General features: G+C 37.8%; 2 protein-coding genes across 2 annotated transcripts; one reads left to right on the top strand and one right to left on the bottom strand.

Moving 5' to 3' along the window:
• Positions 1 to 6,179: 6,179 nt before the first annotated feature.
• Positions 6,180 to 7,490, bottom strand: LOC112177891. The gene is made up of 2 exons (XM_024316132.1): positions 6,758 to 7,490; positions 6,180 to 6,667 (listed from the first exon to the last, which is right to left on the bottom strand). Exons 1-2 carry the CDS (start codon positions 7,488 to 7,490, stop codon positions 6,180 to 6,182), a joined length of 1,221 nt encoding a protein of 406 aa, XP_024171900.1.
• A 2,416-nt stretch (positions 7,491 to 9,906) lies between these two features.
• LOC112180099 (26S proteasome non-ATPase regulatory subunit 12 homolog A) lies at positions 9,907 to 15,043 on the top strand. The gene is made up of 12 exons (XM_024318609.1): positions 9,907 to 10,040; positions 10,130 to 10,324; positions 10,897 to 11,004; positions 11,107 to 11,211; positions 11,323 to 11,379; positions 11,504 to 11,700; positions 13,170 to 13,269; positions 13,345 to 13,457; positions 13,559 to 13,712; positions 13,798 to 13,875; positions 14,401 to 14,628; positions 14,721 to 15,043. Exons 1-11 carry the CDS (start codon positions 10,038 to 10,040, stop codon positions 14,617 to 14,619), a joined length of 1,329 nt encoding a protein of 442 aa, XP_024174377.1. The 5' UTR covers positions 9,907 to 10,037; the 3' UTR covers positions 14,620 to 14,628; positions 14,721 to 15,043.
• The last annotated feature ends 1,026 nt before the right edge of the window (positions 15,044 to 16,069 follow it).

Raw genomic sequence — 16,069 nt, forward strand, 5'->3', positions numbered from 1 at the left:
AGCATACGAAATGATAACATCATAGATAATATCGGCAAATGGGATATAAATCTCATTCGCCACCATAAGAACAAGAATGTTGCCACCAACCGTTGGAATCTCAGACTTTTGCGTGTGAGGACTAACATTTCTCCCAACAAATTGTCAAAAGTTCAATAAGGTTGAGGAAAATCACATTGATGAACTTTTTGGCCGTTTCTACTCCTATATGTCACTTTATTTTCTAACACATATTCCGTAAGATAAAAGCAGTGCTAAGTCATTGCTTTTATCCTATCATATACATTTATTTCATCCTCCGATATATTTAACAATTCATGAAACTCTCGAATAAATGTCGAACTAATAATGAATAGTTTCTTTTGAATCTTAACTACAATTTCATTAGTAGTAGGCTTATTCGGAGGAAAACATTTATAGAAGTCTCTAACTCATCATATACATCATTTTTTGAAGCTAAGTTGGTTAACTCTCAAGATGAAATATAATCTCTCATAATGACAAGATGATGATAGGAAGTGGCTCTAACCAAATCAACGTTCTGTTCGGAATGAATCTTCCTCAAGGGGCTCAAGGATGACTCATCCCTAGCCCTTTTTGATGGGAGGATGGGAGGATGGGAGGAAGAAGATGGGGGTCGTTCCGGTTTGACATCTTGACTAGATGATGATGAGTATGATACCTAAAAACAAGAACAATTGCAACACAAACATTTTTAGAAATCAACCGTTGAACAAGAAAACAACTCAAGGAACTATGACTATTGCTAACACAAAATTGATACAAAAAATTTTGACTGAACAAGTGAAGCAACAACCTAGGATGTAAACTCAAATTAAAATAACTAACTGTAACAAATAACACAAGCTACATAGCTAACATGATTAACTCAAAACAAAATTCAATATAGGTCACCAAATTCCTAACCAAAACCATAAAATTCATATGAAATTAATGCAAATTCAAGCAAGAATTCCAACAATATTATAATCAAATGGCAAGAAAATTATGAAAAATTAAGCAACAACTTAAACAAAGACACAATCAAATCCCAATTATTTCACATTTTCGCCATTGGTAGGCCTCTCGGTCCTGTTTTCCTTAAGGAGTTGCTCGAGTTCTTGCCTCAACCTTCGCGTCTCATCAACTTGAGGCAAGTTTAAGTCGCCTATTGGGTTTTGGAAGGGGGGGATTTCATCACTTCCAGTCCTTAGTGACAGAATTAGGATTCTGTCAGATGTAGCTCCCGTCATCAATTTTTAGGGAGAAGTATTTTCTGACATACCGCCCCACTTGTTGGTGACAAAAAATTCTAAAGAGAATTTTGACTCACCAATGAATGCTGACTAGAGCGAGAGCTGACCAAGAACAATTGAGAAGCTTCCTTTGAACTTTAACTTTGAGTTTGACCGTTAGCTCGAAGAAGAGGGGGTACCTGCAGAAAACCCTCTGATGCCTAAATCAATAACTGTCTAAGTCAAGTATACTAAACTGAATAAGAATGAGATGTTTTACCTAATTGTCGAGTCCCCTATTTATAGGTGAACGCTTAGGGCATCTCCAACGGTAAGGGTCAAAAGCCATTTTGGCTTTAGCTTTTCCGGAACCCATCTCCAACAATTCCCATGCCTTAGCCATTTTGGCTTATTAGTCAAAAGTGGATCTACTTTGACTAAGGAAGCTGGGAATGAAAGCCATTTTGGCTTCAGACGGAAGAGGCTGGGCCCCAGCTGCACATGGGTGTTGAGAGAAAGAGAAAGGCAACGCGCAGAGGGAGAGTAAATCCCATAAACGTGGAAAATGACAAAAAAAGGGCCTCCAGCCTTTAACGCGTCTTACACGCTCAGCAAAAAAAGCCGACCGTTACGTCCCGAACCTAAATTTACTGATTTACTAATCATTAGGACGGTAAACGATATTTACTATCACTTTTACTGTCGTTTCAATACTTTTAGGGGGCCCTAAAATATGACTTTTTGTTCGGGTCAAAATTTGAGAAAATGTTTTTCATGGAAGTTGTAGAGGACGTTAAACCGAGCGCGTGCATATGTGGTACGTAAAAATCGGAGTTCATATGCGAAAGTTATGGCCAAAATACTAAAGTTACTGTTCATGATAAGTTTCTATAAATAGCCGAGTTACTGTGGTTTTCGGAAACTTACCGAGCCCTCTCCCTTCTCTCTCCCCGATTCTCTCTTCCTCTCCGACCTCTTCACCTTCTTCCGGCCATAACTCCTCCATCCGGCGACGGATTTTGACGTATAAGATGTCATTGGAAAGCTCTCTTCCTTCTCTTCATTTCAGGGTTTGTTTCGTAGCTTAATATGAACTGTGGAAGGTGCAGCAATGAGAAGAAGAGGACGGTCACTGTAGCAATTTTGAGTCAACGCCGATATTTTCCGATTCCGGCAGTCTCCAGCCACCAAATTGGCTTCGAAGGTTCAGTTTTTGACATAGATCATTTCCCCTAAGGTCTTTCATTTCAATTTGCAGTGTAGAGGTCAAATTAACAATTTCAAATTCTAGGGTTCTTGGAATTTCTGGAAAATTTTCACCGGCCAAATTGTAGCTCTTCCAGGTAAAATTGGAACTTGTTGTAGTTGAGAAAGAGGTTGGGTTTGTTGAGTAGATGGTGCTGCCAAATTTTGGTAGCCATCGGAGGTGGTTGCCGCCGGCGCGTGAAGGTGTGTAGGGCTGTGTTTTAATTCCGGTTTTTAGCCCATTAAATCCTATAATTTGTGTAGAGCTTGTATGTGAAGTTTGGTAATTTTTGGAGAAACTTGAAATTAATTATGAATTTTTGAAGTTTAGGGTTTCGATTATCGAATTACGAGAATCCGACCGTCGGATATCTCTCGGTTCTGCCTTGGAACCTTTAAATTAACGAATTGGTATTAGTGGTATAATTTGGGCTAAATCCGAGGAGAATTGGGAGGTGAAATTATGAGGAATTGATTTTAGGAATTGTATTAAATTATGGAAGAATTATTCACGGAATATAATTGTGTACAGGACGACGTACCGAGCTATTGCTCGATGACGGAACACGAATGCGTGATCGTCGGAATAGTACTGTGAGTGGACTTTTATTTTTTTCAAAGAATGATGCATGCTTTTATTTAATTGGTTCCGAGGTTATAATTTGTTTATCGTATTAATTTCCCGAGCATATGGTTAATTTCAGGAATGGTTTTGGATAATTGATTATTTGAAGGTTTTATGGCGTGCGGGGTCATGTCATTGGATTATGCTTATTTTCTTTTATTTATTTATTTCCGATGTGATTTCCGGATTTATACTATTTATATTATATTTATATTCGGCGATTTGAGATTTTTATGAGATTTTCAAAATGAGATTTCGATGGAGTAAATCTTTATATTTATTTATCTCCTATTTATTTTGAACTTGAGATTATCTTGGCGTATGGGACACGTCATTGGAAATTCATTTGCAAGAGATGGGGAAGCTTTATGTACTTATGGATTTACTTGGTTTTCGGGTTTCTTTTGCCATACTTTGGGTGACTTATCATTGCTAGCATTGATTTTCCGTCTTTGTGGCGCGGTGATGGGATCACTGTAGCCCTCCGCCTTTGTGGCGCAGGTTACTGTCTCTGTGACAGTAATTCTGTAGCCCGGTATCCTATCGCTACACTTAGCGGCGTAAGGGTATATTACGGGAGTAATGAGAGTATTTTAGCCTGGGAGGCTCACTTGTATGGCTATCGCCTTCCCCTACTCACTTTACTACTTAAGCTAGCGGGGCTAGCTCGATTTTCGTTTAACCAGCGGGGCTGGGCTTATTTTCCTTGAGTATCAGAGTTCCAACTTTTTCTTTTAAATCGTATGTGACTAGCGGGGCTAGTCGGTTTTCATGAGCGGAACTCCTCTTGTTTTATTTTCGTTAATCATTGCATACATCGGGAATTTTTAAAGAAATAAATATGGGAAAGTATAAAATCCATTTGGTTTAAAATTGTTTATTTTTGTCCACTCACGCTAACGTTTTTATGTACTTTTCCCTGGGCCCTTCGGTTTTCAAATGCCCAGTTTGCAGGCGAAATTAGATGAGGTCGGGCGTACATGGAGTCGAGGCATAGCCAACAGCATTGCTTCTGCGTACTCATTCTATTTCTGTGATCTTTGTTACCTAATGGAATAGTATTGCTCTGATAACCTGTGAAATTAATCTTATAATGTGAGTTGAGACTGTTATTTGTGAAATTGGAGTTGTGGTTTGGGGAGCAGGTGGCTCCAGGAGGATAAGGATGAGTTGATTTAGGAGTGTAAATTTTCTTTCTACAGGTTTTGGGTAGTTCATTTTAGGGGAAGTTCTGCCAAATTTTTGGAAGAATTTCTTCTAAGGTGGACCCCGCATGGCCACTTCGGATTTCAGGGTGAAATCTGGGGCGGGTCCTGTCATTGACACTAGGCCCCTCCAGTGACAGAAGCTGTTGGGGCTTCCAACGGTCCGCAAACCAACGGTCGAGATTCATCTATGATTAATTAGATTTAAAATGAACGGCTGAGATTAATTGGTTCTAAAAATGAAAAAGTAAATATATATTTACTAAATATCTAATCTGATGGTTCAAAAAATTGTATGGATTAAAATCAACGGTTAATAATATAGTAAATGTGTTTTAAACCAAAAAAAAGTTGAAAAAATAAAAGAAAATTTTCTAAAAAATCATAAAAATGTTTTTTGCCCGTTGGAACAGTAAATTTAACAAATTCTATAAATACCAACCCTCTTATTCATAATTTTTCACTCCAAATCATCTCCAATCTCCTCCAAACTTCATTCTTTTTCACCATTGTTCTTCATCTAGCTAGCTTTCAGTTTTTTTAGAAGATGCCTAACCCAAGACAAGAGTGTTGGAAGGCCGCCGAAGATATAGCCTTGTGCGTAGCTGTAATTACCGTTGGTGAAGACGGTTCTAAGGGTACTAGTCAAGAGAAAAAAAAATTGTGGGAGCGTATACATGAAGTATACGAGAGTTCCAATCCTCCTGGAGGCGTGGTTAGATTGGGAGGAGGGTGTGACGGTCGTTGGAAAAAGATTAGACCGGCATGCCAAAGATGGCGTCAAGCTCTTAACAAAGCGGCACTTCTTCGAGGAAGTGGTGATAACGCCACCGACGAGGTAATCATCCTTATTCTTGACTTCTTATTCTTAATTTTAAAATTTAATTTTACCGTTATTTTAGCATGTTATGTTTATTGACTTTCGTATAAATATATATAGTACATGATTAATATCTTCTTATTTATAGGTATTACAAGCCAAGTCAATATATTGTACCTTAGCTAAAGGAGAGGAGTTTACGTTTGAGCATTGTTAGCCAATATTAAAGGATACAAAAAAGTTTAGCAATCCTCCGGGCATGAATGTCGGTAGCTCAAGTTTTCCTACAACGGTCAACTTAGAGGACGACGGCACTCCCGCGAGTGACTCCCCAAGTACTTCAAATGTGCATGCACGCCTCCCAAGTCAAAAAGCTTAGAAGGCTGCTAAGAAAAAATCCAGGCAAGACGAAACAGGTGAACTCTTATTGCAAATGCAAAGGATTGCGGATCAAGGAGAGCGCGATCTCGAATACAGGCTGTAACTCAGGGAGGAGACAAGATTAGCTGAGCAGCAAGCGGATGATGCTCGCACAATGACAGTGGATCTGTCAATTTTCACACCCAAAAAAAAGAGTTATTGGGAGAGGAAGCAAGCACAGATTATTGAGAGAGAGGAACAAAGCTCTAGTGCTAGTGCATTTCGTCAACCAACCTTCCTTTTCTCCTGAAGAAAATACACCACATAGTGAAGATGACTCTAACTTGAACCTCTACATGCCAGTTCAAGAGACTCAATGGATGGGGAGAAATTAGAAATATTTTATTGGTTGTACTTTTTCACTTATGTTTTTCAATTAGGAAATAAAATTGTTGCTTTATTTTATAATTAACAAATAAAAACAAAAACTTGTTTTTATCTCACTTTTATTCATAACAATAAAACACACTGCATTACAAAAGCATAAACACACTAAAAATAGAATAAAACCACACAAAATTACAAAGCATAAAGAAACAAACAATCAAACCACACAATGACCACATTGCCAATTATTGAAAGCGTGAAAAGACAATCTCTTCATCTGCGGTTCCGCTCGGCTTGCAGCTTCATGTTCCAGAGGTGATTAACCAAATCTCCTTGAAGGACTCTATGCACAATTGGGCATCTAATCCCCGATAACGGGTCATGAACTCCTCAAGTTCAGGACGGTTGCGTTCAACCTCATGATCATCCTCATACCTCTCATAAATTTGTGCTTTCCTTGGTCTGGTGGGGATATCATCGAGGTCAATAGGCGACTCTTCATCTTCTTCACGCTCATCATCAACAATCATGTTGTGCAAAATAATGCAGGTCATCATGATATATTGGAGATCCTCTCTATCCCATCCACGGGCGGGTCCTCTTACTATTGCAAAATGAGCTTGGAGAATTCCAAATGCCCTCTCCACGTCTTTTCTGTATGACTCTTGCATCTTTGTAAAATGAGCTTGCTCTGGCGTAATTGGATTTCTAATTGCTTTCATAAAAGATCCCCATTTAGGGTAGATCCCATCTACTAGGTAGTAGCATTGGTCATAATATTCTCTATCACCTACATGGTAAGAAACTCAATGAACCTCACCTGTGCATATTTCGTTGAATAATGGAGACATTCCAAGTACATTGATATCATTAAGGGAACCTGGAAGTCCGAAATAGGCGTGCCAAATCCAAGCATCGTATGATGCGACTGCCTCCAGAATGATTGTGGGTTTTCTCTTATAACCAGTGAAGTGCCCTTGCCATGCGGTTGGGCAGTTTTTCCACTGCCAGTGCATACAGTCGAGACTTCCCACCATTCCGGGGAACCCCCTTTTGTCGGCAACATCGAGCAACCACTGCAAATCCGCTGGAGTTGGTCGACGAAGGTAATGGTTGTGGTACACATTGAAGATTACTCTAGTAAAGTGCGACAAGATCTCCAAAGCTGTAGATTCAGCTACGTTTAGAAACTCATCACTCAGGTCGGCCGGAAGCCCGTAAGCAAGCATCCGCATAGCACAAGTCAGCTTTTGTTCGGTAGACAAACCAACTCTGCAGGAGGCATCATCAGTTTGCACGAAGTATGGATCGTGGTTGGCGACATCATACATCATTTGGTCAAACACATGAGGTCGCATTCTGTACCTTCTGCGAAATACATCGCCTTGGAACCTGCACGGCGAAGCGAAGTATAGAGCTTTCAGTCGTCGATCCATAGCTTCGCGATCTCTGGCTATGTACTGGCGCCCGGGCTGTGAACCACCCCACTGTGATTCTTCCTCTTGGATCCTCAAGATATGAGAGGAAGCTGCCTGCATCACCAGGGCTCTTTGATTATTTCTTGTAATGGCATCTTCTTCCTCTTGCATCAACAATTTCCGGAACCTATTCATTGCAACAAGGAACCAAAAATATAAAATGAAAACGAAGTTCAGAATTTCTAAGCTTCTAATATGAGAAGAGATGTGTTTGTGAATTGGTGAGCTATGATGAAGTGAATGACTCCGTATTTATGGAGGTTTGGAAAAGGATATCTGAATATAGGATACGACACGTGGCAGATAAAAATAAAAAACGTAATCTAACCAGCCTTTCAACGACTGACACGTGGCACTAAAATCGGTAATAAAGTTGAGATAGAAAATCTTATCTTATCACGTGGTAAATAAAATCTCAACCGAGATAGAGATAAGATATTGTATCCGAAATGCATTGACACGTGACACGAATATATAGATTCTCAAAAATAAATAAATAAAAATTTAAAAATCAATTAACGACGATATATTATATAACATAATTATGTATGGTATATAAATTCATATTGTAGTTAATTAATTCTCTAAAATGATTAATAAATGACTTTGGCTTTTGACTACACATGGTTGGAGATGCAAAAATTGAATGAATAGTGATGACACTAGGGGAGTCAAATTTTGCATATGGCTTTGGCTTTTGACTAAATGGTTGGAGATGCCCTTACTTGGTTGGCAAGTCGTCATCATTGCCGCACTTATGGTTGTTATGATTACTGCACTTTTGATTGTCATGGTTACCGCATTTATGGCTGTCATCATTGCAGCACTTATGATTGTAATCATTGTGCACTTTTGCTGTAACCGTGTGTGCATTTAAAACTGCAATGATTGCCGTACTTATGGTCATAGTAATTATCGCATTTATAGTTGATTATTCGTCATAATTGCTGGTCTAATATGGTTGACTACTCCCACAATGCTCAAAAACAAAAATATTGTGGTATTTAAAATTAATTTAGTCAAGTACTCCATCAAACATAGGATATCACTGTTGTGACTATTTTGCTCTTTAGTTGTATGTAATACCAAATATGGATAAGGTATTACTATTGTTAATACCGGATGGAACAAAATTGATAGAGTTTGAGTAATGACAGTTATTCAAACAAGCAACAACACAAATAAAAGAACACAAGAATTGCTGACGCAGTGTAAACCTCTCCATTGAGGAAAGTTCACTGCGAGGCTGTTTACGTAGCCTACACGAGAATCAAATCCAATATGAATCAAGGTTGTTACAGATCACAAGTAGTGGTATTCAACTCAACCACATTGACTAGCAACAATGCTAACTTGCTCACAACTATAAAAGACCTATTCTAAACAACTATGAAGCAATCTGTATAGATGAAGAAATCTGGACACGCCTTCAGATTCAATCTTGCCTTGAAGCTTCACTGATCTCAATCACACATGCAAGTGATGAATGCAGTGAACAAGCAGTATGATCAATCAATCAAACAAACAATGAGAGTTTTGTAAAACAGTTAGTGCAGACTATGCAGCACAATTAAAATTCTCAATCAAAAACTCTAACTGCCACAATGCAGTTTCAAAACCTTTTATAGAAAATAAAGACTCCCCCTCAATCCAATCACATTAATCACAAATTGAGATAAGCTTGGAAGGTTTCTTAAACACATCGTGAGACTCAACTAATCCTTACGGATATCATGTAACTGTCATCTCTAAGAAAAGTTATCTGATATGCAATCATAACCATTCTAAATGCATATACGATTTCCTGAACTTCTTTCCTTAAACATTATAAGATAGCAATTAGTTTAGTCCCACAATATATGCATCAATCACATGCAAATTGATATGATATGCAAATTAAAAGCTCTCTAAACCTAGACCATATTTTCAGAATTATATGGAGGAAAAAGAATCGTGTACAATCAATGCGCCTAACCCTAATTGATTCCTATTAGGAAAAATCTTTTTAACAAAAGATTGCCAACTAAAATAAACAGAGCTAAATCAATTAGGTCTTCAAAGGGATGATTTTAACTGGTGGAAAATATCTTTGGATAATAAAATTTAAGAATAGAAAGATACTTTCCGAAAACAAACTTCCTAAAACCTAGGACTGACTCGAGGATTGCAACACAGGTTGCAATCCCAATGCATATGCTGACTCATGAGATGCATTTACCTGTAACGTCTCTGAGATCAGTATTAGGCCCTTTTCCAGCTTCTTCAGTGATGAATTGTCATGATATACTTCACTAGCTTTGTATGGGAATGCCAACAAATAACATGTACAAAATCTTGTACTTACAACTATAGCATAAGCATGGTTAAAGGAGTCATTGACTGTTACAGAAACCAAGGCGGGGCATAGTAGTCTTGTAAAACAAACATGCCCTAAAAGGCGTAAACATGGTAAAAAAGAAAGAACACTAGCCCACAGGTCCTCTCCTAGCTTTGAAAAAATTACTTGGGCCACTGACTTTTGAAATATTAACGGGCTTGGAGTAGAGAAGCCCATTACTTGAAAGTTGAAACTCACTGCCAATATGTAGAGTAATGCTCTGGTGTAAAAGGTCCGTCATCACTTCTTCTTGTTTCCTACCCTAAACATAAACAACTCTGCTAGGTTGGTCTTGATCTTCAACGATGGTAAGCCTTTTTCCCGCAGATCTCTAAAACCCTAGTTTTGGGTATCGCTGTTTGTTCTTAATCGCTATGGATTTTGTGGAATTCCTCAGGAAGGAGGAGGCAATTTAGACGCTCAAATAGAGCAATTGCTCAACCTAGAGAAGCAGATGAGGCTCTCCGGCGACGTGGCCGGAACCAAGAAGGCCGCCACTGACATTCTTGAGCTCTGCTTCAAGGCTGGTGCTTGGAAGACCCTCAATGACCAGATCCTTGTCTTGTCCAAACGCCGTGGTCAGCTCAAGCAGGTTTTCCATTCTTTGCCATCTGTATCTTCAATCAACTTTATTCAATCTTTTTTTTTTTTGTTTTTGGAGTTTTTGATAAATAGAACAGGTACAGTACTGAGCTTAGTTGTTGCTATCCATCATATTAAAGTTTTGTGCTATCCAATTGGTATTTTTTGGTAAAGAATTTGAGTTTCGATGAAGTGTGTGTGCATCTCACTATCGTTGTGTGAGCTTTGGGCTGGTGGTTGTTGAATTGTATGAAAAGAAAAGGTTTCTCTTGTGAGGCAAATTCAGTTCATTGTTGGGATTTCTTTAGTTGTGGGTGTTCATGAGAAAGAAATGAAAAAAAAATGTAGATATTTAGTTGTGTATCCTCGTCTCTTGGTTAGAGTATGCTGATATTGTAGCTATATGGGATGCATCTTATCTGTGTGGTTTGTCTTTGATGAAGTATTGTCAGTGATCCAATCGTAATTGTGTGGAGATCAACTTAATCTAGATATCTGTTTCTAGTTTTTGTTGACCATTATCTTTGCAAGAGTTGTGTGCTTTGACTGTTTATTCCTCATGGGCTGTCTGTTTCCATACAGGCTGTAACTGCAATGGTCCAGCAAGCAATGCAATACATTGATCAGACACCAGATCTTGAAACTCGTATTGAGCTTATTAAAACACTAAATAATGTTTCTGCTGGAAAGGTATACATGTGCTTGAGAGCTTCAACAGCCTCTTTTCAAATTATGCAATGTAATTTTGTGTTTGGTTTAAAATTTTTATGAATTCTGTTGCTTATCCTTTAGATATATGTTGAAATTGAGAGAGCTCGGTTGATCAAAAGACTTGCAAAGATTAAGGAAGAGCAAGGCCTTATTGCTGAAGCTGCTGATCTGATGCAAGAAATTGCGGTCAGTATGGAAATTATTATCTTCTTTAACCCCTCCCCCTCCCCTATAGAATAAAAAACAAACATGAGAAAACAATTTCAGGTACTCATTTTTGTGCGATATGCTTTACAGGTGGAAACTTTTGGTGCTATGGCAAAAACTGAGAAGATTGCATTCATTCTTGAACAAGTATGGTTCTAGTTTTCTTTTGAATACTTATCTTCACCATGCACACATTCATTGGAAGTACAACTATTAGGTTTTAGTTTTCATTATCATTGTGAGCCACTCTGAGGATAATTAAATTTTGCAGGTTCGTCTGTGCTTGGACCGACAAGACTATGTTCGTGCTCAGATACTATCAAGGAAAATTAGTCCAAGAGCTTTTGATATTGATGCTTCAAAAGAAAAGAAAAAGCCTAAAGAAGGTGACGGTATTGTTGAAGAAGCTCCAGCTGATATACCATCGCTCCTAGAGTTGAAAAGGATCTACTACGAATTAATGATAAGGTATATCAGTGTTCGTTCATTTACTGATCTCTGTTTCTATTTCTTTACACGCTTAACCAGCTTGGCTATTTATCTAGATTTTTTGAGGTTTCATGAGCCATAGAACTCTTATATCTTTGTGTGCTGCTTAGACAGAGTCACAGGCATCTCTAAATTTTCATAGTTATTTGAATGCAAATTTGTCCGTATGGAATTGATGTTTTGATTCTCTCAAACGTCCTGAGGTAGTGTTTGTTTTGCGGTTTTGCCATATAGGCATTGGAAGGCATTCCTTTCCCATGTTTGTAAGAGCAATTGTGTGGTTTACCTGCTTCATGGTATCCAGAGATGACAAAATTAGTTTCATGGATGTTTAGCATTCTGAAAGGAATAGGTGTATTTCCCAACTCCAATCCCTGTTTGAAGAAGGATGCCACTGTTCCATTTGCGCTCTGAAATTTGAATTTTCTATTCTGATTAGTATGTCCATTTCAGCATATCCTAATCTGGAATGGGAGCATTCGGTTGATTGGGTATCTAAAAACCCCATTCAAGAAAATTTATTTAATTCCTATAATCTGATGATTCGAAGTTGAACTACTGATAACTTCTTGGTCTGGTAGTGTTTTGCTCGGTCTGTTAATTAAATTCATTACCAAAAAAGTTAGGATGAATGAAGGTTTAATAAAATGGTCTGGCCCATTGTTTGCTCCCATGTGGTCTGAGGTTCAACCCCCTCAAGGTACCTAGCTGTTTTCTACAGTTTTCTGTTTAGGAGGGAGACTGCAGTTTAAAGCTGAGGACCTCCAGGCAAATCTAAGTCTGGGCATAATAAATATAGTTACAAGTCAATTTGTCTGTATTCAAATCATTAATGTTGAAGACCAAAATATTTGATGTGGTGAAATAGTGATTGTCAGTCGGTAGTTTATCTAATAATATTTATAAGGAACTTCATGAAATTGGGTATGCTATCCGTGAAATCATATTTTCTTTCGAGTTCCAGATGCTAGAATTTGAATGCTAGTGAATTAAGAGGCAACAATATATGTTGAACGTGTTGCATATTGGATGCCTTGAATCTTCAAAGTATATGGGGCTGAAATGTGCAATCCCAGTTCTGCAAACTGCACTGCCACCGTCATTTATTTATTCATATTCACTGGGTTAGAGGGCAGAGAAAGGGAGAAGACAAAAGATGAGAAAGAGCATAAGGGTGAATTTGGAAGTGAAAGTAGTACAGTTTGCAAAATGGGCATTTAGTTAATGTGGTTTCTCTTTAGTTAATTCTTAGGACCACTCTGTAAACCATCTGAATTGAGGATGATTAACTTCACAACTCTTTTTGCTTGGTTAATGTACGGAATAGAATCAATTGATTATGGATACTGGTTTCGTATTTGTCTGTATGTATTATAACAATGATTACCTTGAGATAGCTGTTGCTATAAGGTGATATACTGATACTGATTTCTTTTCTTTTTCTGTAGGTATTATTCTCATAACAATGATTACCTTGAGATTAGCCGTTGCTATAAGGCGATATACGAGATTCCTTCTGTTAGAGAGAATCCAGCCCAGTGGATACCGGTATGCTCTTATTTGTAATCTTGTATTAAATCTCCTGAACTCTGTTGAGCTTCTCTAACATTTCTCTTCATCTAGGTCTTGAGGAAAATATGTTGGTACTTGGTTCTGTCTCCATACGATCCAATGCAGTCCAGCCTTCTCAATTCCACCTTGGACGATAAGAATCTATCCGAAATCCCTTATTTTAGGTATATTCAACTTTAGCATCTGTTGGATATCTCCCTTCGTTTGGAAACATATTGTAATTTTAGTTTGACATACGGGGCCTGCCTTTGTTATACTGTTGTAGGTTGCTGTTGAAACAGGTGGTAACTATGGAGGTCATACAATGGACAACTCTTTGGAATACATACAAGGCTGAGTTTGAGAATGAGAAGAGCATGCTAGGAGGCTCTTTGGGTGACAAAGCAGCTGAAGATCTAAAGCAGAGAATAATTGAACATGTAGGTTTCCCCAGATATCATTATCTGCTATCCATTTCTCTATTTATTTAGCAATTACTTCTGCTGACATGTGGTGCTTTTGCAGAACATTCTTGTTGTTTCAAAGTACTACTCAAGGATTACGTTGAAGAGACTTGCAGAGCTATTGTGTTTGAGTATCCAGGTATGCTGATGCTAATTTAAATCATTACAAACATTTTAACTGCAATAAAAAATGTTTGTGTTTTATACATGTGCATTTCCATATTTAATGGGGCCGCTGAAGGTGTTTGTATTTGGATAGTTTGTCCTCTTGCTCTAAATTTTTGCTTGGTAGTTGAAAGGGATAGTTTCAAACTGTGAGGAAACGAACAGGAGTTCAGTTCCAGAGGAAATCTCCATTTAATTTTATTTTTTTGATAAATGTCCCATCTCTTTTTAAGAATAGTAAAAGGCCGCTCTTTTTTGTTTCAATTTATGACAGATATGAAAACTTGATATAGAAGGAATTAAAGCACCACATATACAGGATTCCAAGATACCAATTATACTTTACTTTTCTGTTTCCAACCCTCCAGAATTCAAATTTTACTTTCAATTCCTATTGTGCATGCTTCATGGATCGAGTTAAAGTTAGTGATATATATTTGAAAATCTAGTTTCGTTCCCGCTCTTGTTTAATCTGTAGTTTTTGCCCCTTACTATTCAGGAAGCTGAGAAGCATCTCTCGGATATGGTTGTGTCTAAGGCACTGGTGGCCAAGATTGACAGACCAATAGGAATAGTCTGTTTCCAAACTTCAAAGGATAGCAACAATGTTCTTAATTCGTGGGCTATGAACTTGGAGAAACTACTTGATCTTGTTGAGAAAAGCTGCCATCAGATACACAAAGAAACCATGGTTCACAAGGCTGCTCTGAAGGCTTAAAGATTTAAGGTAGAATTCCTGTGGTGTGGCATGCTTATTTTGGGATTTCAAAAGTGCGACGGATAACTGAAGTTACGTTTCCTTTTGGATAAACTATGCAGGCAGGAATTCTTCCGGGGACTGAGTTTTCAATTCAAGCATTTGGATTAAATATGAAGGGTCGATCAGGCACGTCCCAAATTATTTGTTTCGCTAGATATGGCTCTTTGAACTAAAAGACTGCTGTGTACTACTGGCACATAACTCGCCAATTTAGTGTTTCACTTGTTTATCATGTTCTTTGGCCTCATTCTAGATAACATGGTTCCCGCCTTTTGTCTTCAGTAGCTTGTGCTTGCGCTTTTGATTGATGATTTGGTCTTTATCACTTGATTTCAAAATGGATGGTTACTAGTGTACAAGTGGTTCTATTTGTACTACCTTATCACACGAATTCTTCGTATTTCGGGTTTAGGTCACAGGAAAATATCTGAAGTGATTGTGCCCCGTCATTTTAATGTGGGTAACTACCATTGAACAAAATGTTTTTTTTTTATTTTCTTTAAGTTAGAAATGATGACTTCATTGAAGGTAGCATCACAAAGTATCATGTCACATGGTGATTCATGAAACAAGCTGCATATACATAATACAATAACACTCTGGAAGCATGAACATTAGTGTATGAGTATATTATAAGAATGATTATTCCCTAATGTGAGATATAAAATTATATTGTAAGTGATGAGAATTTTAAAATATATTATACAATATTTGGCAAGAAATGATTGGATAAAATTGATTAATTAGTAAGTACAGAAACACCTATAATGAAATTAGAAGTGCATAAACACTTGATTATTAGGAGAAATGTCCAAATACCCTAGTTTTGGGGAAATTTTTTCTACTATACCCATCCGAACTTATAGATTTCCAATTACCCATAAAATAAGTGATTTTATTCCCTAGTAACCAAATAAATTTGTTTTTGTTTTTGTTTTTTTGGGACCATTTGACCCTCTCTCCCTTTGTCACATAAAGAGAGAAGTCAACGGAGACTTAGCCGGAGGTCATTAATCACCTAATTTTACCAGAAACCTTGCTGAAAGTCGCCCGATGTCCCAAAAAAAGTTGTCGGAGATCTCATGAGTCACAGTAGAGGTCGCCGGAGAATATTATTGAGGGGCCAATAAAAGTTTATTTGTGTTTTATTAGGGGGCAATTCAAATTTATTCGAGGAAGGGGGGGGGTATGAGTGGGAGGACATTTGCCTAATTTTATGCATTTAGTCAAGGCCTTTTATTTTTTTGGTAAGTCACGCGCACACGTGATTCATAGTACAAAAATCAAGTAGGTAAAATGAAACTCAAAAAACAAAGTTAATGCTGCTGTGTTCAAAACTTCAAATCTTTGAGCCTAAGGCATGACTCTTTACAAAAGGTCATTGACTCATAGATCCTGTGATCTTGAC

This window comes from Rosa chinensis, chromosome 7 (genome assembly GCF_002994745.2).
Source record: "Rosa chinensis cultivar Old Blush chromosome 7, RchiOBHm-V2, whole genome shotgun sequence".
NCBI classification, from domain to species: Eukaryota; Viridiplantae; Streptophyta; class Magnoliopsida; order Rosales; family Rosaceae; genus Rosa; species Rosa chinensis.

Excerpts from the sequence above, each read along its gene's own strand:
- LOC112180099 (XM_024318609.1), top strand. Across the intron at positions 10,325-10,896 it reads GCCGTGGTCAGCTCAAGCAG|GCTGTAACTGCAATGGTCCA; the intron begins GTTTTCCATTCT and ends GTTTCCATACAG. Across the intron at positions 11,701-13,169 it reads TACTACGAATTAATGATAAG|GTATTATTCTCATAACAATG; the intron begins GTATATCAGTGT and ends CTTTTTCTGTAG.
- LOC112177891 (XM_024316132.1), bottom strand. The coding sequence starts at position 7,490 with ATGAATAGGTTCCGGAAATTGTTGATGCAAGAGGAAGAAGATGCCATT. Across the intron at positions 6,668-6,757 it reads CGCCTATTTCGGACTTCCAG|GTGATAGAGAATATTATGAC; the intron begins GTTCCCTTAATG and ends CTTACCATGTAG.